At 50.4% G+C, this 26,670-nt stretch overlaps 2 protein-coding genes across 3 annotated transcripts in view; one reads left to right on the forward strand and one right to left on the reverse strand.

Moving 5' to 3' along the window:
• Positions 1–1,340: 1,340 nt before the first annotated feature.
• Positions 1,341–26,670, reverse strand: part of Rassf4 (Ras association domain family member 4) — a 36,416-nt gene continuing 11,086 nt past the window's right edge. Inside the window, exons 2-12 of one of the 2 annotated variants that reach the window (XM_051155157.1) lie at positions 25,617–25,757; positions 24,775–24,868; positions 22,969–23,044; positions 10,507–10,649; positions 9,129–9,223; positions 8,348–8,505; positions 5,501–5,602; positions 5,229–5,280; positions 3,661–3,782; positions 2,884–2,981; positions 1,341–1,653 (exon numbers count right to left, since the gene is read on the reverse strand). In XM_051155157.1, the coding sequence (XP_051011114.1) occupies positions 1,593–1,653; positions 2,884–2,981; positions 3,661–3,782; positions 5,229–5,280; positions 5,501–5,602; positions 8,348–8,505; positions 9,129–9,223; positions 10,507–10,649; positions 22,969–23,044; positions 24,775–24,836 (969 nt within the window). In that variant the 5' untranslated portion in view covers positions 24,837–24,868; positions 25,617–25,757 and the 3' untranslated portion in view covers positions 1,341–1,592. The remainder of the gene's footprint in view (positions 1,654–2,883; positions 2,982–3,660; positions 3,783–5,228; positions 5,281–5,500; positions 5,603–8,347; positions 8,506–9,128; positions 9,224–10,506; positions 10,650–22,968; positions 23,045–24,774; positions 24,869–25,616; positions 25,758–26,670) is intronic. The other variant, XM_051155156.1, reaches the window with a different exon arrangement.
• On the forward strand, positions 15,307–17,025 carry Depp1 (DEPP autophagy regulator 1). The gene is made up of 2 exons (XM_051155162.1): positions 15,307–15,391; positions 16,350–17,025. Exon 2 carries the CDS (start codon positions 16,375–16,377, stop codon positions 17,002–17,004), a length of 630 nt encoding a protein of 209 aa, XP_051011119.1. The 5' UTR covers positions 15,307–15,391; positions 16,350–16,374; the 3' UTR covers positions 17,005–17,025.

The following is a 26,670-nucleotide window of genomic DNA, read 5'->3' on the forward strand; positions in this document are numbered from 1 at the left end:
GGAGGGAGTTTAGGGGCTTAATATCTGCCCTCCCCACATAAAGGCTATCCTAAAAAAATACAACAGGTGTCTGGGTCCTTATTGACTAATGGTGGGATAGATAGCACCGCTGTAATAACTATAGCTTAATAATAAATATTTATTAAATTACAGCAACAGGTTCCTCTGCTCTTCGTAGTATAAGAGCTTTGGAGGTTAGAAGGATGGGTAAAGGCAATAAGCACAAGAGGAAAAAGCAATGGAAGCTTGGCCCTCCCAGCTTCTGCTCAGCAGAACAGACCTTTATTAAGCATCTAGGAAAGCACAGTGCCACAGGGGCGAGGAGGCAAGAGGAACTCCCTTGGCAGCTAAGTGTCTCCGTGAAGACAGAGCTGGGTCTGCAGAATCCAGGTGTGACACTACTCTGCCTCGGGGCTCCACGCCGCACGGCTGTTCTCAAGCTCCGCTCATCAGGATTCCACTTGCGGCTTCCACTCGCACCGCATTGAAGATGCAACTGTGTCTTTGAGAGGCCTCCAGCATACTCTTCTTTAAACCCGCTGTCCAGAGACCTCAGCTCTCAGACAAACACTGCCAGGACTGATGCTGTTAAACTGTTGCATAGTTTTACAAATGAAGTTTTCTCATTCCTTCCAGAAATTTCCATCAGTTAGCAAACAAATTGTTCTGTATCTGGCTTTGAGGGATTAGAAGCCTTTGGTTCCCAAACAGACATTTCCCCTTATTGTCAGGCTTTGGTAGGAAGTATTAGGAGCTGCCCCTACCCGCTAGAGAGAAGCCGGGTCCCAAAGAAGGCATAGGGGCACCCACCCACAAGATGGCAGTGTAGGGGAGTGAGCACTGCCTTCTGGAGCCATTACCAGTCAGTACTGTTTCAATGCTACGGTGTCAACTCCCCCACCATAATGCGATGGTTGGTTTTCTTGAAGACAGCTCCTTGCAAGGATTTCTTTGGACCTCACTCGGAAGTTAAGGCTGATTTGTGCCAAGAGCTGATGGGATCTTGGTAGTCCCAATCCTGATCTAACCTCTGGGCCAGGAATGGTCGCTAGGAAAGGAGGCTTGGAGGTCAGGACACCATGGTGGAGTGGCGGTTAGAAGTAGAGCATGTCCCACAGCTGTTGGCGCTCCAGCTTCCGCTCCAGCAGAGTTCCTGAAGGACAAATAAGAAGCACGAGAAGACAGGGAGTCCATGGTCCTTAAGGACTTGTGGCCATGCAGAGGCTCTGGGCCAGGCACTGGGCAAACTGATGAAGACCATTCTCCAGGGGCTGGGTGTAATCCTGCCCTTTCAAGCTGGAAGTATACATGAACAAGGCTGGTACCACAGTTCCAAGGCTCTGCGTTAGCATGTTGGACCAGCTTCGCACACAGACCCGAGCCAGCAAGTTCCTTGGTGTGCCTGAGCATGCTCACCATGATGCCCACACTAGAGATACAGGATGCTACTTAATCTGTAGACAGGTTAGAAGAAGCACAGGCTGTGGACTCCTGGGGCAGCAGCCAACGGTCAGTGATCAGTTGGGTCTGGGTCCCTGGAACTCCATGCACACTTGCTATTACAGGTCTCACAAAAGGCAAGCACTAGCTAGTCACTTGGCCTCCACCAGCTGTTCCAGACGCTGTAGCATTGTCAGGCGCAAGGCTTGGAACCTGGAGTGAGACAAAGCCAGGGGGGTCTCACTAAGGCTGGAGGGCCAGGGAGGTGATAGGAGAGAAAGAGAAAGAGAGAGAGAGAGAGAGAGACAGAGAGAGAGAGAGAGAGAGAGAGAGAGAGAGAGAGAGAGAGAGAGAGAGAGAGAGAGGGAGGAACTGCTCCTAGCTGGCTGATCAGCAGTTACCACCTCTGTCCTTTACCAAGGAGGCTCAACAGGGCAGTGGAATGTACAGAGCTTCAAAGAAAACTCAGGTAATTGTATTCCAGACTCTCTAGTAGGGACAAGGATGTGCTAGGATGCAGATCAGGGCTATAGGCCAGGTTTCAAGAAGACAATGTTCCAGCCAAGGCCATGCAAATAACCTGAGCTACATCCTTGGCCTGGGACCTGACCTCTCCCCCCACTGCCCTCCTGACCCTGGAGATTCCTAGGTCCTGTCTTAAAAACCCTGTAGTGATGTCACCGGCTGGCAACTCGCTCTAGAGTCTCTGCTGAATCCGAGTGAGGCCCTTCTGCGCAGAAGGAAGCCGGTGGGTGGGTATGGCTTCCAGGGGATCATTGGTGTGAAGCCAGACGCCACGCCCGCCGGGCCCTACTCCCAGGCTCTCCGAGTAGAAGAGCTCCTCTTGCCCCACCCAGCCCAGCCCTTGTGAATGCTCTTCACATGTCCCGCCCCACATCACACATCTCTGAAACAGAAGCAGGATTATTAGGACCAAAAACCATCATTAATGTCACATGGCCTGTCCTGATGCAAGCTTTGCTGGTGACCCTTGCTCCCCCCACCCCCCAACCAGCAGCCAGTGCTTGGGTGTCAATAATCACTGCATCCCACTGGGTTTAGACTCCCTTTCAGGGCAAAAGCCTTGGGCTAGGCTAAGGCTCTACCCAGCAGACTCTGTGGTTGCTTTTACGGAACTGGTCATTGGCAGAACTAGAAAGCCAAGCCAGGGCCCACCACACTCCTGCCTCTGCCTTTCTGGGCCAGTTTCTTATACCCCAAGTCCCTTGCTGGAGAAGAGGCCAGGCTGAATGGGTGTGCCCTTTGTTATCACCTTCGCTTGCTCATCAGTACTGAGCAGCGGGGTAGGAGGGCACTCCTGGGCTACCATAGTCAGCACTTGGTGTCCACAGAAGGGAGAGACCAGCTTGCTTAGACAGAGGTCTGCCCTGCACATGTCCACTAATGGCCAGGATCGCGTCTGGCTGATGACACATTGCTTACTTCGTAGTCAGTTTGACTATTTCTCTTTCCTCCTCTTCTTTTAATTTTTCAACAAAGCTGTCCAGCACGGGCATTTCAAACTTAATGTACTGGGCGACCTAGAAGAGGCAAAAGCGTTAACAGGCGCTTCAGAGGAGAAGCCTGAGATGTGCCCTCTGGTCCCGGTGTTCTCCACAGCATCCACGGGACTTGTCTTCCCGGTGCTGAGGCGACACTGCTCCGCTCTTATGTGGTGGGAGAGTGGGGACTGCTCCTATCTCAGAGGCAACGGTTAGCCACTAGAGGAAATTCAGCTGGCTGAGCTGAATATCAAGGAAAAGCACTCAGGTCTTTGTCATTGTTGCCATGGGTGGGGAGTGGGAATACCATTGTGATTAACAATGGGATAAATGGTACCAGCCCTGGGAAGCTGAGGGAGACAGCCTCTCAGGGCCTTCCTGGGCCCATAACTCTACAGGTCCTTTTCACTGCATGCTTACAGTTTGACCCTGAGACTCAACACCCCCCAGCCTTGTGCTGACCCCTGGATAAGGAGCCTTCTGTGGGTCTTTAACATGATAACAGCAAAACCGTGGCCCAGTGAGGGAAAAGGTTTTACTTAGGAGGAAAAGGGCAGCGCTGGGCTCTCCTAGGATCCTGGTTCTTCTGTCCCCTAAGCTGACAGAGGAGATCTAGGACATGCTGCCTGGGAGAACTCCCACGACCAAGGTCCCCTTTGGCATCTTGCCTCCCAGCCCCTCTCTGTGGAGCAGGCTTTCAGCTTCCGCCCCCACTCACGTCATGGGGCACTTCCTCGCTCAAGTCGGCTTCCATCAAGAAGATCTTGACAATTTTCTCACAAGGCCCGTGCAGGATTCTGGATATCAGAGGGTACTCACAATCTTTTAACTTTGTCTGCTCTGAAATAGAGGGCATTTTGCAAAATTCTTGGGATGTTAGGATCACCCACCCTCCTTGCTTTATTTCTTTATGTCACCAGGACAGGGGCATGGCAAAAAGCAGGTGTTCAGGGAGTCTTTCTCAGACCTCTGGAGAGGCATGATTCCGTGGAAGGGCAGCAGAACTGGCCACCCTAGCTGGACTCGGGATTCTGTCAGGCTGAGGCCAGCGAGAAGAAGCAGATGCCTCTCTTTGCTTGCCTGCGGCAAGACATAAATCTGCTGAGGCCTCTCATCTGCTTTCTACCGTGGGTAGAAGTTAGCTCAGACACAGCTTTAGCCTCCTCTAGCCCGGAGGCGGCAAAAGAAAAATCCAGCAAGTGCATGTGGCTAAACCCTGCCTTCTCCCACTAGCTCCACACACTTGGTCTTCTCTTTCATCTCTATCCTGCCTCACTTCTCCAAAAGCTGATTTCCTTGCTATGGCAAAAGAATTCTGGGCACTCCTCTGAGCAATTCATCTCTGGAGACTTCCACGGTTATGGTGGATGAACGAACCAGTTTGTTTTCCTCTTGTAAACCAGTATTTGGTTCATGTACTTCATAGGCCCATCCAATGAATGTAAGTAGAAGGAAAATAATCACCCTGTCCTATAGAATCACTTAATAAAGGCTTGGCTTGGAGAAGATAGGAGCAGAATAGACAGAGGGGACTACAGACTTGGGGACATGGGAGCTGCCCAGTGACAAGAAACTGCCCATGGGCTACAGAGGGACCCAGAGGTTTGACAAGGGCAGATCCAGGTTGTAGACCCTGGCACACAAGCCCTAGCTTCCTAACTGAGCCACATAATGGTTCCCCAACGGGAAGGGCCTAGAGAGGGTTCTTCCTACAGTGTTTTAGAGGGACTCTCAGAATGGAACCAAGTTTGATGGTGGAGAGGAAGGTGTGGGAAAGAAGAAGAAGAAGAAGAAGAAGAAGAAGAAGAAGAAGAAGAAGAAGAAGAAGAGGAAGAGGAAGAAGAAGAAGAAAAAGAAGAAGAAAGAAAAGAAGAAGAAGAAGAAGAAAAGAAAGAAAAGAAGAAGAAGAGGAAGAAGAAGGAAGAGAAGAAAGAAGAAGAAGAAGAAGAAGAAGAAGAGAAGAAGAAGAAAAAGAAGAGAAGACAAGAAAAGAAAAAGAAGAAGAAGAGAAGAAGAAAAGAAGAGAAGAAAAAGAAGAAGAAAAGAAGAAGAAGAAGAAGAGAGAAAAGAAGAAAGAAGAAGAATAAGAAGAAGAAAAAGAAGAAGAAGAAGAAGAGAAGAAGAAGAAGAGAAGAAGAAGAAGAGAAGAAGAAGAAGAAGAAGGAGAAGAAGAAGAAGAAGAGAAGAAGAAGAAGAAGAAGAAGAAGAAGAAGAAGAAGAAGAAGAAGAGAAGAAGAAGAAGAAGAAGAGGCGAGCTTGCCAAGTGAACACCAGAGCAGCACTTACCCCCAGACTCATGAACAACGTAGAGTGCGAACTCACTGGGGCCGTCTTCTACCTGCACGGGCAGGCACAAGAAATCAGACCACAACATTTTTAACAAAAGGGAGCAGAGCAACCCCACACCGTTCCTTGACTAGAATCCCGGGGACACCTGCTCATCGACACCCCCCCTGCGAAACCCCCCCTCTGCACCAAGTCAGCCAATCCCAGCAACCTCCAGTCTTCCCACCAGCACCAGCACCTCGGCAAGGCTACTCCCTTGTGGTCACACATACCCGGAACTTGTTCAGCAGCAGGGTAAGCACCTGCTGGGTGGTCATGGTGCTGTTAACCCGGACGTTGGTCACAGACCCATAGGCAGGAGTGAACACAGAGGTCTGTGTGGAGCAGACAGAGAGCTTAGCATGGGCCCAGAGGACTAATATTCAAATTCTAAGCAGACCCAAACAGCAAGGGACTACTTCTTAGAACACCTGTCCCTGCCCATTTGTGAAAACCCATGACTGTGAGGTTTGTTCTAGACCTTGGAGCACTCAGGGAGCAATCACAGTATGTGTCATCAGAGCACTCTGAAGAAGATGCTTAACACTGCACATGCCCATCAGTGGCAGTTCTCTGGGTCTTGGAAACCAGGACCCTGGCAGTAATTCACTGGGGCAGGACACGTGGCTTTCCGTCACTCTTCTACTGATTGCATCAGCATCAACAGCATCAGCATCAACAGCATCAGCATCAACAGCATCAGCATCAACAGCATCAGCATCAACAGCATCAGCATCAACAGCATCAGCATCTGCAAACTTAGGCTGAAAGCTTCTGAATCTACTCAGCCTCCCCAAGTGCTGTCAAAGCAGAGGCCTCCAGTCACACTGTGGCATTTGCCAACAGGCTCCTCCCTCTCACCTTCTGGCACCTTGTCCACACTACTGCCCATGGTACCACCTTCTTAAATACCCTGAATGACAAAGTATGGTCTGGTCCAGCTTCATACAGTCCCACCTTGGTCTTTCTACATCTTACTCCAAAACAGACCTGGTGGTTCAGAAACAAGCCTCGGAGAAGAAAGCCAGGCCTGTAATCTGTGCTGGGACAATGTCAGAATCCTCTTTAATAAAATTCGTGAAGGCTTCCCATGGCCTGTATGCCTCAGGCACCTTCCTCTCACTCTTAGGCACACATGATGCCAGGAGCCCCCCACAAGCATCCCATGTTCCAGCCACGTGGATCTCTTTACAATTACTTACTTAAGCATCCATGCATATTTTTTGAGACAAGTTCCAAGCATAAGGGCCAGGCTGCTTTGGAACTCAGGACCTTCTTGCCTCAGCCTCCTGAGGGCCAGGATTACAAGTGAGTACCACCATGCCAAGAAGATAAGTTTTACCCTTTTGTGGTCCTGGGAATTGAACCCAGGGCTTTGTCCATGCTGTGCACCTACAAGTACTCCATCACGCTGAAGCACTCCCCAGCACTCCCCCAGCACTCTTTTTTATTTTTTAATTGCTTCTTAGATAAGGCCTCAAAACAGGATTACAGTACTTTGCCACCATGCCTGCTCTGTCTGTGTCTGTGTCTGTGTCTGTGTCTGTCTGTCTGTCTGTCTGTCTGTCTGTCTGTCTGTCTGTCTCTCTCTCTCTCTCTCTCTCTCTCTCTCTGTATCATGGGAAGCAAGTTAAGTTTTTGCAAGTATCTTGCCATCACTTACAACACACCATACAGATAGCCTCTAATTTATGATGGTACAACTCATAAAGTTTGATTTTTAGACAGTGCAAAAAAATACACAGATTCATAAAACCATATCTTAAACTTTAAGTTTGGATCTTCCTGCCCACAGCTAGGAGTATCATGAAAACAACGCTGCTCTCAGTGCTGGGCAGCAACAGTGTTCTGCCCCTTCCTAACACTGCAATCAATCCCTTAACGCCCTCATGTTCCTGTGACCTGGAACCATAAAATTATGTTTGTTGCTACTTCATTAGGTAATTTTGATACTTTTATGAACCATAATGTAAACATCTGTTGTTTCTGATGGTTTTAGGTGACCCTCTATAAAACAGTCATTTGTATCCCAGTGGACCACATCTGGATCCAGGATTCCCAGCAGTGGGAATACCTACAATTTGATGGGTCTGGGAGTAAAACCCATACGGTTAGTCAAAACAGTCGGGGGAAACCATAGTGGAAAGTAGTAATGCACAGTCCTCAGAAATAAAACCTAGGACAAGTACCCCAGAAAAACAAATGCTGGGAATTAATATTTTTCATAGTTGCTTGTGGCTTAAGAAATCTGTACCCCAATTTCTAAGAACATTGTGTGTCGAGGTAAAACGAGGTGAAAAAAAAAAAACCTGGCTTTTTGTTTTGGTTAAAGACTCTCTCTGTAGCCCATGGCTCCTTCCCATGAGTCACCCTCTAAGAAATACAAGTGCTCCACCTGGAAGTTTCCCTCTTCATCCCAGTTCCCAGCAGGGCAGGATATGGCCTCTCACAGCCCACTCCGGGCGGGGCCTCACCCAGACTGCCACTCGTTCCAATTATAGCAACAATCAACTTCTCCTTTTATAGTTCATTTGTTAATGGAATGATGTAATTAGGGGAAGGTGATCTTTCCCTAAGCTAAGTACAATGCATGCTTGCACAAAAGAAGTACTGGGAACTTTGAGATCCCCGGGTTCTCTGGGAAAATATATTCACGCCTTTGGGCACACCTCAGCAAGCCAGCTTAATTACCCGGTGAGAGGGGCATCTGGGTACGTGATGTTCCCGTGGACTGGTGAAGTGACTCTGAGCGGGAGCCTCACAAGAACGCGCCAATTAAAGATTAACCTAGCATTACTGTCTGCTTAACGGATTTCTTGCCCTGAATCCATGTAACTTAGAGAACAGATGGGTAGTGGTCGCGCATGGGAAGCCCTGGCTGTGGATGGAGATGCTATGTTGCTATGGCTATGTGGGAGAACCAGTTGCTCTCCTGAGCTTTCAGCACGGGGCTGCAGCAGTTTTCTAGAAGGCTAACGGAGGGCCAGGATATTACAGGGCCTGCAACATGCTTTTGTGCTGGGCAACAATTCCTGTCCTCTCAGCTTCAGGGTCCGGGAAAGGGTGGGTGGGGACATCACCTTGTGGTTATAAAAGTGCCCATTGATGGAGAAGCGGTGCCGTCGAATCTTCTGGGCTTCACCGGGTGCCCGGGACTTGGGTCTCCTCTGGATTGTACAGCTGGCATCACTCTTGGTCCGCATAAGCTGGGGAACCTCCTCCTCCTCCTCCAGGGGTCCTGCAGAAAGAAACAGGTGGAGGAGGGAGGGTGGGTGGGGACAGCACATGGCATTGCTCCAGCAGTGGCACCGTCTTTTGGATTTTGTGGCTCCCTGGATCCCTGTAGTCACAGTGCACTGTAATGAATGCTTCTGGTAATGCTGACCCTGGCTCGGATGCTGGGGCTGGGGGTGTGCCAGTGCCACAGTGCATCTCACAGTACCCACGGTACCCCCTGGAGGATGAGGTCAATCTAGCCCTGTCATCTGAGCACTCACTCAGGGACAAGTCCGTCACGAGGTGCTAAGGAAAGGATAGAAAGAGTACAAGTGGAGTAGAGTGTGAGGATGAGGTCCTAGAGGTTTGGGACAAGAGGGAACAGTGGCCTCCACTGAGTCCCTTCCTTTTTTTTTATTTCACAGCTCTTTAGGGGTGACTCAGGCCAAGAGCCCAAGCCGATGGCTCTACAAGCCTCGGCTTCCTTCTCCATAAGAGGAAGGAAGAAGAGTGTGTGGAACCTATCTCCTGCTGTACAGCTGCTTAGCGACGGTCTCTCGTGAGACAGATGCAGCTGCCGTGGCGAATCCACATGGTCTGTGCACATCACGCAAGACAGGCGGCGGTCTTCTGGGCTTCCTTTACCTGAGCTACCTCTGGAAACCTCGGCCTTGTTTGCAGGCTGAGCACGGGGCTTCTCCTCCGTAGGGACCTTGCTGTCCTGGGGTGAAGCTTCCTTTCTGAAAACAGAAAAGCACAACACTCAAGCTGCCGTGAGAGAGAAAAGCCCCACTGCTTTCACATCACAGGCAATACACAAGTAAGGAGCCCAGAGGCCAAGTCAATAGAAAGCTCCCCACAGCATCTCTTGGAAGGAGTGGGAGTCTGTCCCTCAGAATGAGTAACTATTCTGGGATGCATTCCTGGGATGCAGGCTCAGCCAGGTTAGTGCCTGTACAGCTGTGTGCTGAAAAGAGTGTGGTGGGTTTGCTGAGGGTGTTGCGGGTCTAAGGAATCAGGCAAGGTTAACCTTGGGGGTCAAATCTCCAAGGCTTCTCCGCAGGACTGATCCTCACCCCAAGCCAGAGAAGACAGAATCAGGATGGAGATGCGTACATAATGAGAGGTAGGTAGCGTTCAGTACAGAGAAAGCAGAAAGGATGAAAAAGGAGTACCCTGGATACCCTGGAGAGCACAGCGATGGGCGCAATGGCTGACGGGGCTGCTTTACCTTGACGGGGGTGGGGGGTTGGGGTCAGGGCACGAGTCACACTTGCAGCCTATCGGAGGAGTCTTTATGTTCTAAGCCTATGTGGCTCAACATTTTGTACTGGTGACCATGGACACCTGGAGATAGAAGCTAGTGTGTCAACAAGCTGCGTGCTCCCAGAGTACCCAAGTACCTATTTCATCTCATGTATTATCTCTTAGCAGCTGTCCATCTGTCTGTCTGTCTATCTATCTATTTATTATCTTTCATATATCTAATATGTATTTAGTATGTGAGTTTATGTGCACCATATGTGGCAGGAACCCACAGAGGCCAGAGGAGGGAAGGCACTGGAGCCCCTGGAAGTAGAGTTATAAGCTGCTCTGAACCACCATATGCATGCTGAACCCAGGTTCTCTGCAAAAGCAGTAAGTGCTCATAACTACTGATCCATCTCTCCAGCTCTTTCATATAGTATTTTTTAAAAACAGTGTCTCAGTATGTAGCCTAGCCTGGGCTCAAACTCACATATGTCCCCAACACCATAAAACACATGTTGGGAGCATGACTATTCACCAAGGAGGGTACCCTAAGTAAGACTGCATATTAGGGTGGACAAGATTAGAAAAGACTGAGGTAACCACTAAACATGAGAGGAGATTGATGTGTCCTCTCATGCCTAAGCCCCACACAACAGTGGGACATCTACCCCAAGGCTGAGGCTACCCAGTGTATAACGTGGTGTATCCTATGATGCTTAGGATAATAAATGTCATGGAGGCCCTGGCGCTGCCCCACCTGCCAGGCACTCACTGGAGGTAGCCAGGCCGCTCAGGCATCCACGAGGCAGATGACAGGTGCACTCGCTCCCGATCATCCTGCATCTGGAGCCGGATGGGTCGTCTGAGTCCCCAGGCGATGTTGAGGAGTCCTTCAATGATCAGAGCCCCTTCTTCCTATGGGACCAACACAGGTCAGCCTCTTCAAAGGCAGCATCTGTCCTAACGGTTGCTGTCCTTCCTCCCTGTGACCCCTCAGAAACAGGATGCTCAGCCCCCTCAACACACCCATCCTCCCAGGGAAGAGCAAGCAGCATGTACATGCTTCAGTGCATCATGGCGGGGACCTGCAGGAGGAAGTAGGAGGTATTCTTTCTGCTGCTAAGCCAGGTCTGGCCACAGGCAGAGCTGAAGCCAGCACGGAGCTGCTGAGTCAGGTGTCCCCCAGGACACTGCATGTGTCTGGCGGGCACGTCCACACTGCCGGAGGAAGCACTTTCTGGCCTCTTGTGCTGGGCCAGGCTCCTTGGCTCAAACTGTACTGGGACAGAGAATCCCAGTCACCAGGCTCTACTGGACACCGTGTCCTCTGTGTGCCCTGCCTTGTCCTTCTCTCCACATAGCCAGGTAGTGGCAGCATCAACTGGTTAGTTCACCTCTGTTCCCCCTCCCCCCTGCACACACACCCCCTTACACTGCCTTTCTTTTTTTTTTTTTTTTCCTTCTGATGGTGGGGGCTGGTTTGCTTAATGCCTCCAGAACATCTCCATGCCTTCCGCCAGTATTTATGCAACAGTTTTCATGCTGAACCCCGCAACCTGCTTTGACTTCCTTAGGTCTGCAACCGAAACCGCTGCCACCCAACCCTGATCCACGGCCGTCCACTCCACAGGCGCCCCACCTGACTCTGCCTCAAGCCCCTTATGTCCTTGGTCCTTTGTCTCTGACATATCTTCAGCCTGTCTCCCTGGGCCCTTTCCAGGCTCTCTGTACCTTCATGACCACTTCCTGAGAAACTGCCATCAGACGCCCACCTGAAATCCCTGACACCTCTGCAGAGACTTCAACCTCACTCTATCATGGGTATCTCACCCAGTATCTTTTTTTAAATTTACTTATACATTCTGGGCTAAGAATATTTACTATGAGTCATCCCCTCCCCACTGTGACACCCCTGCCCCATATTCTCCCCCTACCTCTTTTCTCTTATTCTCTCTTCCCTTGGGGAACTTATTCAGTGATGTTCGGTATCTAGTTACCACTTAAGCCATAACTAACCTCTTTCCATCTCTATTTGCAACATGGCTCCCATCTTGCATTGTGAAGTCAACATAGATGGCTTGGTAACTATGATTCGTGATGACAAATGTGCGCTCTGAAGATGCTCGGCAACACAAAGGATGAGGGTGATGATGCGGGTCCCGAGTAAGAGTTCAGTCAGGCATGGTATGATCACTTACCCCTGGCAGGACTGCCCTGGCAGGGCACAGAGCAAGAGCCCTGTTGCGACGTGATGAGCTGGGGTGGGTGGGTGGGTGCTCCCTTTTTCTCAGGAATAGGGGAGGAGGAGGGGAAGAGGGAGGGAGGGTGGGACTGAGAGAGGAGGAAGGAGGGGACTACAACCGGGATGTAAAGCGAATAAATAAATAAATTAGTTAATCAGAGAGTCATTCTAAGGTGCGGCGGTGAAGGGCATGACTGGCCCACTAAACGAGGTCTGAAGAAGACTCACATACTTAATGCTTAACTGCACAGTGCAGTAGATGGAAACAGCGCGGTGCTGCGCGGCGGATCGCTAATACTTGTTCATCCTGAGGAACTGTGAGCTTCCACCCATCTGGCCACGTTCCTCACTTCTCTTTCTTCCCTACCATTCTCGATAGCCATCTTTCTTCTTTCTGCTTCTGTGAGTTTGATTTATTCCGGATTTCACGCCACACTTAATGAAATCATGCACACACAAAGTCTACTTCCATCTTCGCTGTCATGGAAGGTCCCCATGAGAGCGGCAATGCCATGACAACTTCTTCATGCTTCATCCATATGTCCAGTGTGGCTCTCAGGGTTGGCTGACAGTCATCGCTAGCTTCAAACACTCCACTGCCCACAGAGAGAACGAACAATCGCAGGCTACCAAAACCACACGTGCCTTTCTGATAGGGCCTTGTAATGTTTGCCTTAACAGTCAGGCAAAGGGCTGGAGAGATGGCTCAGCAGTTAAGAAGGCTTGCTGCACCTGCAGAGAACCCGGGTTTGATTCCCAATGTCTGCATGTTGGCTCACAATTATCTGTAATTCCAGTTCCAGGGGGTTTCATCCCCTCTTCTGACATCTGTAGGCACTGGGTGTGTGTGGTACACACACAGGGGAGACACTCATACACAGAAGAAAATGAATGAATACAAAAATGCTTTAAAGTCAGGCAAAGAAGAAAGCAACGGTCAAAACCAGGCTCAGATGTGAAAGCCAACTCCCATAAAGAAAAGGCTGGCATCGACCAACAGTTTAAAATGTCTCTGGGAAGAGTAAAGTAAGCCCTTAGCAGTGAAAATCTCAGCACACATCTCATGCATAGAGACCTGCCACCCTCATGCATAGTCTCCTCCACTTACCAGGGGGTAACAGCAGGGGGGAGATGAAGAAGCCATGGCTTCAAGGAGAGGCTCACAATGAATGCAGAAGGAACAGTAAGGGGTTTGAGGGGGGAGGGTCATGGGAAAATGCATCGTGCCCTGGATGGTGGTTAACAGGGATAAGGTCTGGTGAGAAGGCGCCCCTACCAGCAGGTCTAGCCTAGGCAAAGGAAGAGGCAAGAAAGCAACAGGATGGCAGCCTGAGGACTGCTCACGAGTGCAGTAAAAACTAGGTGCTGTCCAAGACACCCTGGAGATTGCAGGATGGGAGACTGAAATTATCCAGGACCTATGTGAGGAGTGGCCCCAGGGTGAGATGGTCAGGGTTGGGGCAGGCAGCGAGAGGGACAGGGCAAGGCTTGGCCTAAAGAGATCCCGGGCAATAGAGAGAGGCAAGAAAATCCAATGGCGCTAGGAGAGTGGCAGTGCCGTGGGTGGGGCAGAGACTGAAGCCGAGCTGTTGCCTCTGGACTGAAGGGCTAGCTGTGTTGGGACGGGCGAGCCCAATAGGACTCAGGCAGTGTGGCCTTATACATGGGCGTCCTGTGCCCCAACACACTCATTATTCACTGTGGTTCCATAATTCTACTTGGCATAGTCTCATCCAAATGTGTGCCCGTGTGCTGGTGTGTGTGTGCACATGTGCTGATGTGTGTGCACGTGTGGACAGTTAACTCTTTCTCTTTAGTTTGAGCCTCTCAACTAATCAGCCAATTGCAAGGAAGTCCGAAGACCCAGAGAAACAGACGCGGGTGCTATGGAATCGTTCGGGTGTAAAGTTGGGATATTCTCACCAGACTTTAGCATCATTCAGGATCTCGGGTGCCCTATGCCTTGACCCATGGCATTAATGCTACACTTTGAATGCACGGACATGACACCAGCAGCAGCTCACCTCCTTGCTGCAGGACTCTAGGGCCTCTTCAGCCCTCACATATCAGACCTGAGCACTACTGTGCCTTCTGTATGTAACTCCGTCCTTTCCGCTCCTGAGGGCAGGTGAGCAGAGGCTCTGAGGCCTGAGAAATGCACTGTTGGCTCCTTGCCAGGGTGGCCCACCTTGCCTTCAACTGCCGTTGTGTTGGTATCACCCCTGGAGTCCCCTGGTTCCTCACAGCCATTGTCATTAGCCTGAGCATGGCAGCTGGCAGAAGCCACACTGCAGCGCCTAACTCGAGCCTGCAGTGTCCTGCCATTGCTTTGGTTTCTCCCGGCCCACTTCACCTGGGCCACATTCACAGGCACCCACAGGTCTCTGAGTGTGTCCAGCACAGCGTCGTCACAGAGCCTTTGCGTGGGACTGCCCTTGTCAATGTCACCCTTAGAGAAGACCTGTCTGACAGCCCCACCCATGGCGGCAGCCTGTGACTCCGCTCCATTGCCCTTCTACACTTTTCCTTGCAGCTGTCCCGAGCTGAGTCACTGCCCCTGCCCACCAAGGACTTGATCCTCATCCTCACTGGGAAACAAACTCCACGGGTGGTGATTTCTCCACACGATTGGCTCTGCCATGAGCAGTCACTGGCACACATCTGGCAAACAATGAGTAAGCGAATATCTTGGTGAAAGCATCCCATTTGAGATGACATGAGAGCAGGCCAGACCTCCCCAGCCTGCCCTGGTGCTTGTGAAAGGGGGTGTCCCTCACTTTGCAGCAGGCCCAGGGAGACTCCAGGCCAGAGAGCCCTAGCAAGGCTCATGTGTTATTAGGGTCACAAGGACAGGCCTGGGACTCAGCAAAAATTGGTGCAAGGCCAGCGTGTCACAGGATCACAAGATCTGGTCTAATACATAGTAGAAAATACTGTTACACCAGACAAAGGTGGCAGACCTTTGGGCTGCCTGTAAGAGCCCCATGGTGCTCCCAAGTTCTCCCAGCACCCCCTACCCTGGTTTTGGTCTCTACCTGTCATGACTGTCAAGGCACAGTGGCTGCCCCACACCTCACCCTGCAGTGTAAACATTTCCCAACCCACTACAGGCACAGCCACAAAGCCCTGGCTGGCAGCTGGGCCAAGCCCCGCCCTCCGTGCTGTTTACCCACTGAGAACCTTCCTAAGTGCTGCTATTTTGAGCTTTCCTGTCAGTGATAGATGACAGGAGGAACTGTTTAAAAGCAGCAGCCGGTGTTGGGTTGGTCAGACAGCGCAGAGGAGTTGTCCTCTTCACAGCTACCGAGAACCAGAGCTAGAGACCTGGCTGTGGCTGCCTGCCTCTGGCACGTCTTTAGAATTAGACCATCTTTACTCACCTAGACTCCCAGCCACTCCGGCTGCTGACCTACAGGTAAGAGGAGCAAATGTCCTCCGGTTTGAAGCTTTTAAAACACAGGGGCTAGTTTCTCTCTGAGCTTTTACAGCCTGGCTACTGGGTGGTGGGGGCCACTGGTGACTCAGATAATAAGGTGTTTTATTCAAGGCTTTTGTGTTTACACAGAGCTGTAAGCTATAATTCCAGGCATTTCCCATAATGCCCCAGCCAGTGGGCTGCTTATAACTCTTGTTATTCAGATGGGTTAGAGGTTTGGAGAGGTGACATAGTGAAGGGTCCCCAGATCATTAAGTAGCACAGATTGGTTTAAGACCTGGGTGTCCTTTGACCTCGCATTAGCACCCTCGGTTCTTTTATCTGTTCATTCTTTGTTTTAAAATTTTTAATTAATTTACTATTTTACTTTATATGTACGGATATTTTGCCTACACGAATGTATGTGTACTACATCCGTGCTAGTCAGATCCCCCTGGAACTGGATTTACAAAAATGGCTTAAGCCACCATGTGTGTACTAAGAATTGAACTCAGGCCAGGCGTGGTGGTGCACGCCTTTAATCCCAGCACTCGGGAGGCAAAGGCAGGTAGATTGCTGTGAGATCGAGGCCAGCCTAGTCTACAAAGCAAGTCCAGTACAGTCAAGGCTACACAGAGAAACCCTGTCTCAGGAAAAAAAAAAAAAAGAATTGAACTGAGGTTCTCTGCAAGAATAAGTCATCTTAACTGCTGAGCCATCTCTCTAGCCCCAGAGAGCTAGGTCACCTTAAACTACCCTAACGTTGAAGTCTTAGATGTGGGTTTTGATATTGGAAGGAAGAGCCAGGGGATGAGCCCTGGTCTCAGCTTTGCAGGTTTCTTCTTGCTTTCTGGGTACCCGAATCCCCCGTAGCTTCTACAATGAGTCGGCGGCGGACGGAGGAAGGGTGTCAGGATAGCATGGCGGCCCTCAGCACTTACTCTCTCTTGGCCAACAGGTTATTTTTGCTTTATTAGCAGGCAATGAGGTCCCGGCTTCTGCTGCCCGTGCCCCACTTGCCCACGATCCGGGAAACTACAGAAGAGTTATCTCATGGGGCACCTGGCCAGGACCCCCCAACCTCTCCTGGCCTGGATGACTATGTTAGGTCGATTTGTCAGCTGGCACAGCCCACCTCAGTGCTGGACAAAGTCACAGTCTGGAACCGACCCAACAGACCCTCCCGGCCGGCCTGGACTAGAGAGAAGAGACCCCAGGCCGAGTTTCTAAGAGACAGCTCTGCTTGCTTCGGCAGCCCGCAGCCCACACTGCCCTCTCCTGGCACTGACAACCCTCTAGACTGGCTCTTCGGGAAGTCCCAGGAACAGCAGACAGATAGAGGAGAACTACCCAATGGGACGCGCCCTTCTGATCCCAGGGGTGCGCACAGACAGATGGACAAGTGTAAGGATATGGGGAGGCTCTGTGAGGCCAGGGTACCTCAGTGCTCTCTGGGAGGAGAATCAGGACACAGGCATCAGACCTCCAACCTGAAAAGCTGGACTCGTAGAAAGCCCTGCCAGGCCTTAGCCGTGGTCTCTGTCTCCAGCTCCCGCCCCAGCCGCGTCCTCAGCACTCTCTGTTTGCACCTCCCAGTCATCCATGAACTCTAAGCCGTCCCCAGAAAAAAAAAAGCTCATAAAGAATACGGTGGGACCCCGTGGCCTCCACAGCTTCTCTCCTGTGGCCAACACTTCCTGGCAGGTCTTCAGGGACCGGACAATTCCTCATGCAACCCATAGACACAACCTAGCTCCCACAATGCAACCTGACTGGCTGGCTGGCTGGCTGGTGGCTTTGAAGGAGTGACTTAGTGTCTCTATTCCTTGTTTTTTTGTTTTTGTTTTTGTTTTTTTGCTTTTTTGGGTTTGTTTGTTTGTTTTTTTTTTATCATGGGTAAAATGAGTGTAAACAGAGTGACCACCTCCCAGATTGCTCTAATGAGGAGATGTGGGCTGTATTCTGGGTGGCTGCCAAAGTCTCACGTGAAACCAAGGACAAAGGGCCAAGGGGGGGGAGTGGGGGGCAGTGGTTCTCAACTTTCCTAAGGCTGCTACCATTTAATACAATTCTTTGCGTTGTGTGATCCCCGACCATAATTTTTGCATTGTACCTCATAACTGTAATTTTGCTAACATTATAAATGATAATGTAAATATCTGTGTTTTCCAATGGTCTTAGGCGACCCCGGCGAAAAGGTCATTTGACCCCCAAAAGGGGTTGTCACCCACAGATTGAGAACCACTGCCCTAAAGGCTTCCAAGTAAGGGCCTGCCCTTTATCCTTCACCTTGAGACACATATTTCCTGACTCCTAACAGAAAAAAAAATGAGGTCTCAGCGATGTACCACGGTGTTTCATAGGGACTGTCACCTAGGCACCCGGGGAACCTACTGTCTTGGCTCCAGTGCCCAAATCTCATTGTAGTACCCGAAAGTTCTTACGGTCAGGGCCCAAACAGAATGCAGCACACAGCCTGCAGGCTGCCACATACCTGCGTCTGGCCGGGCCTCTACTTGTCTTTGTGCGTAGCCACCATCTTCACCTGGGCCCTTGTTAAGGGAAAGGGCTGCAGCGGGAAGCTGTCCAGCCAACTTGTCCTAGCTAAGGCTGGACGTCCTAAGGCTTTGGAAGTCCAGGTCAGCACTGTGTCCCCACCGTCCAGAGGCACCCACCAAGCAAGAGGGTGAAGACGGGGAGTCAGTGATGGGAGGGTTTCCTTTCTCACAGGGGCAGGTGTGGTCTCAGAGAGCAGAAAAGAATTAGGAGTCAAGGTCCAGCACCTGCTCCCTTGTGTGGGCTGCAGCCAGCTGAGCATGCTAGGGATGGAAGGGGCCGGGAGAAAGGGGAGAAGGGTGGAGCAGCAGCGGCATCTGGGTTGGCTCTGTGCACTGCCAAACTGTTTGTTTGTTTTTTTTCTTTCTCTTCTGTGAGTTTGTGTGTCTGTGAATGTGTGTGCATATGTGTCAGTGTGTGACTTTAAACATTTCGCTATCCTCTTTGGCACGTATTTTCTCCAAAGCGAAATGCAAACCACATACCCAAAGAAAACGTTTCAGACAAGCCATTTGTTCAGTTTTCTTCTCTGTAAAATGCAGGACACAGCATAATCCTTTACCTTTCACAGGCTTGGGAAAGCCGAATAAATGGACATGGGTAGAGATGCAGTTTGCATCTTTCCCAGCTTGCTGTGCCTCCTCAGCAGCAGGCAGACTTTATGTAGAATGTCCCCGTGTGTGATAGGAAGACTGGATACCTGGAAGGAGACTAGGTGGGCAAGGCCTGCATCGCCCATCCTCCTTATGTCCCCTTCTGCGAAGCACTAGAAAAACTGGGCCAGAGGGAGATGCCTGGCAATTGGCACGGCATTAGTGGGTGTCCCGTGTGCTCACGAGTTCAACTTGCTCAGACATCCCTGCTATGAAAGATGCTGATGGGCAACTCGAAAAGGTGCTCTGCCTCCACCCCGCCCCACCCCACTTCACTTCCCCCAACACAAGTTGAGTCCACTAAAGATCTGGGGAGGGCAATGCTCCTAAGCTGCTGAAGACAGAACAGCCTAGTATTGACGTTGAAGCTCCCAGGGAACAGCTATGTAGAGGTGCAACTACTCACTCCAGGGTTCAGTGATCTTCCAGGCCCAAGAGAGGGTGGTCCCAACCCTTCCAGGGAAGGATACTCACACACTAGATGTAGAACAGAATAGAAGTAGGTGCAGTGTGGCACATGGCCACCAGGGGGAGACTGAGAACCACTAAAAGTTTAGTATCAAGGCTGGCTGGGAAAACCTGATCAGACAGCCTGGGTGGGATTAGTGAGTCCCTGCACTGATAGGTTTATATATCAGCATTTCTAGAAAACTGCCAACTTTGGAATGTACATAGAGATTGTTCTACAATTCTCATTGAGACTGAAGCAAAATTATCCCAAAGACAAGCTTTACAGTAAAGGGGGCTGGCACACCATCCCCCGGAGAATGAAATCGTTCCCCCTAGCTCTTAGTCCCCTTTGCTCTTAGTAATTGGGAGAAAGATCATTGAGAAACAGTTGTCCCACAGGGTTGTCCCACCCACAGATGTACCTCATCTCTCTACAGGTATCCCATGTGACAGTGAGGGAGTTTGCCCTCGAGCTGTACCCCCAGACTGTAGTTGCTACCAGTAAGGCTTATGACAACCAGGAGGGCCTCTTCCAAGGACACACCCAAGTGGTGAGTGCTTCAGAAACTTGAAGATACCTGCTAGCCTAAGGCTCAAGAATAACAAACTGCCCCACGTGTGAGACCTATTCAGCGATGCCCAATTCAAGCCTCTGAAGAATTCTAAACCTTAATGCCGGAAAGGGCTTTGCTCTCCTTAACACTCTGCCTTTGGAGCTAAGCCAGGCTGCTTCCTTTACTCCAAAGTCCTGCGAATTGAACTGTCCCCTCCAGGAAGGGGAAGGGGGAGGCTCAAGCAATTCCGGAAGTAAACAAACTGTGCACATCTCGGAAACTCAAGATTCATTGAAGCTCAAGATCGCCCCAGGGCCCTCCCCAGGGTTATAGGTATGGAGAACAGCTGCCGACCAGCAGGCGAGGTGAGCTTTCCCACCCAGCCAGCTGCTGAGGCAGCAGCGAGGCGAGCATTCCTACCTATACATTGTATAGAGGGTTTCTAAGAGTGCAAGCTTTGTGCCGATGTGGCTGCCTTTGAGTCATTTCTGCTCCCATAAGTCACCCGTCACTCAGACTCCTGTTAAAATCTCCCAGGCTCACTCTGCTGGACTTTGGTGCCTGTTACTTTGGGCTGTAATGGGTTCCTCTTCCAGGTGTGTGTGCGTGCTCTATCTCCCCAGGAAAAGTCAGCTGTTCAGGCAATACAGCTAGAGACTTAACTTTGGAGAGCCTTGGTTTCTTTGCAGGAAAAGGCTATGGTGATAACTAGAGAGGCAAAGTGGTTGGTGGACCAGATTTCCCTCCCGGGAATTTTAGCTTCCTCCATCTGCCTGTCCTTGTGACGCCCAAGGACAGGTCATTCTGGGATTGTCCCATAGTAAGTGCCTGGGACATGGGATCAGACCAATGGCAGGTATGAGACTTGTACTGGTCAGTAGGAGAATCCCAGGCCCTCATGCCTGTGTGACGGACCGCCGAGATTCTGGACCTCCATACAGGCTTGCCTCTGTGGTGGCTGTTACCTTGAAAAAGGCACACACTTTCTCAGACTGCCTGCTCTCTGAGACGGTTAATGCTGCAGAAGGTTCCTGAAACGCATTTTCTGGTTTCACAGACATCAGGTCATTTTGCCCCATGGGTTTAGAAACACAAGACTCCTACCAAGGTAAACTCTCAGCCAGGAGAGGCCGTCAGGAGTGAGTTTTGGCAGCTGCACTTCACTGATTTTCCATGTCCCTCAAAACAAAAACAAAAAACAAAAACCACCTCATGGCACACTCAGGCTATCTAGCTACTCCCACAGAAAAAATTACCTCGGGGATCCCGAGAGCCAAGATCACAGTCTTGCTATGTGGCTCCAGCTGACTTGAAACTTACTAGGGGAATACAGGCTGGCTTTGAACTCAGCTCCTGAGTGCCAGGATCAGAGGAGGGGGTTATTTTTTCTCAAACTTGACCTTCTATAATAATGTCCTGAAAAGTCGTATGTTCATGTAGTGTGTGTGTGTGTGTGTGTGTGTGTGTGTGTGTGTGTGTAAGAGGGGGCATGCACACATAAAAGTTTCCAGTCAGTTCCCTAGTGACACTGAAGATGTTGACACAGAGCCAGAGCAGACAACTGCCCAGCCTTAGAAACATCAGTCCCGGAAACACCCAAAGCTGAGGAAGGGAATCCCAGCTAAGGCCCTCCTGTCACTCCCTGTGTCTGTGCCAGGAACCTGAGGTGGGCACAAATCCCTCACTTAGTAGCACGGGCCAAAGAGCAAAACCCCTCTAAGCGCATTTACCTGCCTCCCTCCCTTGCTGCCCACCACACTGGAGCTCATAACTCAGGGTTCTCTTCGCAACCTGAATGGCCTTGTTCTACACCTGCCAGCTGTGTACCGAGCCTGGCCTGGCATAGACAGAACCAAGTGGGGCCCAGTCCCAGCACCCAGAAGTTCTCACTCAGGGGAGAAAAGAGCCCATGGAACCTAAGACGGCAGGGCTAAAAAGAACCAGAGCCTGAGAGGCTGCGCGGAGCTGGGAGGGCTGAGGCAGAACTGAAGACCCAGCTGCTCAAGGAGAAGAACATAAGAAAAACCCTCAAGATATCAAAAGGAGGAGACGGGGAGGAGAACAAGGGATTGATGGGCACTGGTGCCAGAGCCCAACGCTGAGGGCACAGCAAGAAAAGGCGGGCACAGGGCTTTTTGTTAGAGATGGTCCAGGCAGCTCAGCCCTACCTGGACCAGGAACCTGCAGCCGCTCCCCCACTGCGTGAATGGATGTACCAAACGCCAGTGTCCTGACCCATGGGCTGCCATGGTGCCTGCTTGATGTTGTTTGGCTGGCTCTAGTCTAGTACCACGGAACTGAGATGATGACCGCGCAACACGAGGGAGGTTTGGGGACCCAGTGGCTACGAAGCAGCAGAGGCGTCATTGAGTTTCTAGTGGCCTTCTTCAGACACCGAGAGACGGAGCATATCCAACAGCTAACCAGATCCCAACCATGGAAATAGTCCCAATAAACCTTTACACTAGGAGCCTTCTCATCAGACTGTAAAGGGTACAGGATTAGACACAACTGGGAGTGCAAGGCCACAACTAAAACACCCATGTGAGGCTATGGATGGTGCAAGCCCAGGGCTGGCTTGATGTGCCCTCAAGTACATGTCAGGCCGGACCCTGCTAGACACCCCACAGAGTGCTTCAAGGTTTAAGAAATCCCTGAGGAATTTCCAGATATGTAGCCTCTTTTGAAAAAAACAAATCAGTCTGTATGAGGACCACCTTTCCACGTTGTAGCCTTGGGTTGCTTCTGATGGGTGGCTGTCACTTACAATTAGGGCCCGATTCCCCATACGCCCCTTGTCATATGAGCTCGTACCCTAAGGCACTCAAGACACCACTTCTCAGGTGAGGGTACCACAGTGAAAGGGCCTGGGTGAGAGAAGGTCCAGGACACGCGGCTGGGCTGGTGAGGTGAAGACACGCAGGTAAAACTGGTGTGGCACACTCACTGAACTGAGGGTAAAGAGTGCTTCCTTCTCAGCATGGAATCTGTGGGAGCTGGTACCCTGTTGTGTTTGAAGTGTCAGAAGAGCACAGAGGGACCAAATTCCCCTTCACCCTCCTACCGAGTACCAGGGTGGGCAGAGGGAAGAAGGGGTTGGCCAGGCTCCGGGACTTCCCTCCCACAAATGCAGCACTACATGTAAGTACAGAAAACGTCCTTGCTGGGAGAACCTCACAGGGACACCTCAGCCCAACCCTGCCTGCTGGTACCCTGGTTCCTGGCCAGGAAGGTTGAACAGAGCCAAAACTGGCACACATGGAGAGTGAACGGGCTACCTGGGAGCAACAGATGCAGAACTCCGCAGTCCACAGGAGCTAAGCCATCTGATGACCCTGCAAGCAAAGAGGGTGACAGGTCTCACCTCATGGTGTCTTAGCTGGAAGCTCCGGCCCTCATGGTAGCAGTTGTAAGTTTTGAGCAGGCTTAAGAGTTCTGACCTAAAAAGATACAGACACTCATGTCACTTGGGGAGTGGAGGGGCCTAGACCAAGACATTGTACCACTGACATCACTTTCATCCATCAAATAAATATTGTGGCTTACATTTTTGCCAACCACATCTAATAAACCAAGAGACCTGCTTGTCTGATCATGGCACTTGCCCTTCCTGCGGCTTCTGCATCTGCACCCTTGGATGCATTAGAGGAGGAAGGCAGTCAAGATGAAGGTGCTGAGAAGTAAGCAAATTCCTAGGCAGGTTCCCACCCCACAGGCAGCAACTTAGGGTATGTGTGCATGTTCACTACTGCTAGGAACAGGCCCTAACACCCTTCCTGTGCTCGCCTCTGGCCCATGGCCTCCGAAGACCTAAGTGACTTGGATTACCAGGTACTGTGGGGCCACAAGGGAGGTGAGGCTGCCTCTTCCCTGTCTTGACTGTCCAGAGATACAATCCAGGGGTGAGGGTGACAGGGCCCAAGCAGGCCACTCTGATCAAATACTTTCTCCCAGCACATTGGGAAACCATAGTGCCCAAGGGGATGGGGGGTCAGAACAAGGAAAATCCGCACAGCATGGGTCCAGGCCAGGGGTTATGGGGTGTGAAACACGCTGGTGATTTTTCAACCTCCCAGCAGGTTGAAATGGGAGGGGGCAGGCAGATAGAACTAGCAAAGCATACATACTGAACTGAGCAGCATCCAGAATGTTTGCCAATCAACATGGAGCCACAGAGGGCTGGTACATGGCTGTGTGTGACGTGTTCGTTAACTACAGTGTGCTCTGCCTTCCTGGCCACGGGCTCCTGCTGGGCTCCAGTGTTCTAGCACCTTCCTAAGCAGCGCCCCCCACCACCACCACACATAGCACAAAAAAAGAACAAGGACATCCTGAGGCTCAGGCAGGTGTGCGTTCTGTGTATGATGTGGAAATGTGGGGCACCAACGGGAAGAACAGTGAGCGACTTAGTGACAGCAGCAAGTGAGGAGTCCATGTTGTATTTGTCCTGTGTCCATTAATATGTAAAGGCTGGACTCACACGTGTTGGGAAATACACAGGTATGTGAAGCTAACCACGCCCAGTTTTAGAAAGTAATCATACTCAGGATTTAAAAGGCAAGATAAAGTCGGGGAAACATGCTTCTTAGGCTGGCAAGATGGCTCAGTGGGTAAAGGTTCTTACTGCCAAACTTGGTGCCCTGAGTTTGATGCCTGAGACCCACATGGTGGGTCCCAAAAGTTGTCTTTTGACCTCCACATAGTTGCTATGGCAGGCACCTCCCAACACACACACACACACACACACACACACACACACACACACACACACACAATGAGTGTAATAAATAGATGCTGTTCTTCAGTTCAGAGAAAATATTCCAAGTAGTTTTATGAGATAGAGTAAATAAAAATAAGCAAAGTTAAAATATATCAATAAGGTACATTTTTTTTTCATTAAAACTGACAATCAGATTTTTAGGCTGTTTTAAGCAGCAAGAGTGTTTATAGAATTCTAGTCTTTAAACAAATTAAATACTGTTACTGCAGAGCCCCATGGGCACCCCACTCCATGCTCAAACCCAAATCCTAAAGAAACCTTGATCTTCAAAGAGGGGCAGCCCCCCAACAAAAGCACTCACCACTGTCCCCAGGGCACAGTACCATGTCTGAAGAAGCCACAGGTGACTGCTGAGCACCCCTCACCCCAACATTGCACACTCCAACTTACTTCAGAATGGACTTGCTGTCACTGATAGGCACGTGAGAACTAGATGGGCAATCTTCCTTCATCTTCAGTGCTTGTCTTCAGACCCAGAAGTCACCTGTCAGAAAGATGACAAAGGATGCTCGCTTATAGCTTTGAAAAAAACACGGTGACGAAAGCAACCTGGGGAGGAAAGGGTTTATTCGGCTCACACTTCCAGATCACTGTTCCTCATCAAAGGAAGTCAGGACAGGAACTCAAGTAGGCCAGGAGCCTGGAGGCAGGAGCTGATGCAGAGGCCACGGAGGCATGCTGTTTACTGGCTTGTTCATCAGTCATGGCTTGCTCAGCCTTTTTTTTGTTTTGTTTTGTTTTTGTTTTTTCCTTATAGCATCCCTAGGGCCACCAGCCCAGGGACAGCCCCTCCCACAACGGGCTGGGCCTTCCCCCATGGATTACTAATTAAGAAAACGGCTTACAACTAGATTTTATGGAGGCATTTTTCTCAATTAAGTTTTCCTCCTTTTAGACAACTCTCACTTGTGTCCCATTGACATGAAAGTCGCCAGGACAGGTGTGCTGCTTGGGGAGTCAGGAGGAGTCCCATCCAGTGTTGTCCAGCGCCCATAGCCCTGGTATGAGAACATTCATTCAACCTGGTCATCCTTGTCCAAGTGCAGGCTTGTTAAGTAGGGAGCATCAGGCTGAGGAGCTACCCCACCTGTCCCACCAGAAAGTTCTACGGGAGCTCCAAGACTCTGGATCAGTTTCTAAACATTTTAAGCCATGTACTCTTTCCTCTCTGATGAACATTCTAGACGGTGGCTTCTCAGCTTTTCTAGATTCTTCCTAAGCTTCTTCCTCACCTTCCTTTCCTTCCTCCCTTTCACAGTGATCCCATCACTACTCTGGAGTTTCCTCCCTTGGGCCGGTTCTCCCAGTGGGGGTTCATCTGGTCCACTCTCGTTCCTTCTGGACTGCAGGACAGTCCTGTGAATCATCCGGTCCTTACAATAGATAGCACCAAGAAGCACTGATCAATGTTCCCACGTCATGGGTGAGAAAACAGGACAGAAGTGAAGCCAAAAAAATCCACCAATGAACACTGGTATAGGGGACTCAGCAGGCACAAGAGTCAGTCTGGGCGCCTGATTCTGGTCTCGTAATGTTTCAATTCTCGGCAAGTTCTTAACCGTAAAGGCCACCGGGAGCCGTGTCCAGCCTCCAGGTTCTGTGGCTAACTCACAGGTGGGGCTCTCGCTGTCTCTTCTCCACTTGCCACCTCAGAAGCAATGAGGACCTCCGGGCCTGCCCATATGCTCTCACGGAAGGTAAAGCACAAGGATTTTCTCTACTCCTCTGGCGTTTCAATTAGAGTTGTCCCCTATCACATGTGGGTATGCTTTGAACTTCTGAGACTGTGAAAGGCCCCAAACCCTGTGATTGAATGCCTTCTTAGCTTAGTTACGAGCCTGACTGGCTTGTGCTCACAACTTGTAGAGTTTTAGGTAACAAACAATCTCACATGGATTGTTTTTCTGTCAGAATATTCATGGACAGAAGACTGGCTCGTTTTTACTAATCCAGGCCATACAACACATCACACTTTCTTTTCCTTTCTTTTTTTCCTTTTCCTTTCCTTCCTTCCCTTTTCTTTTCTTTCTTTCTTTCTTTCTTTTTTTTTTTTTTTTGAGACTGAGTTTCTCTGTATGGCCCTTGCTGTCCTGCACTCCATCTGTAGACCAGGCTGGCCTCAAGTTCACAGAGATCAGCCTGCCTCTGCCAAGTGCTGTGATTAAAGTGTGCGCCACCAGGCCCAGCCCCCTACATTGCTATTTCTTAGTGGGTGAAGAATTTCACTCCTGACTAGACAGATCAAGTTAAACAAGTAAAACTAGGGCTCCTTAAACTCAAGCGCTG

This window comes from Acomys russatus, chromosome 13, assembly GCF_903995435.1.
Source record: "Acomys russatus chromosome 13, mAcoRus1.1, whole genome shotgun sequence".
In the NCBI taxonomy this organism is placed as follows: domain Eukaryota; kingdom Metazoa; phylum Chordata; class Mammalia; order Rodentia; family Muridae; genus Acomys; species Acomys russatus.

Excerpts from the sequence above, each read along its gene's own strand:
- Depp1 (XM_051155162.1), top strand. The coding sequence starts at position 16,375 with ATGAGGTCCCGGCTTCTGCTGCCCGTGCCCCACTTGCCCACGATCCGG.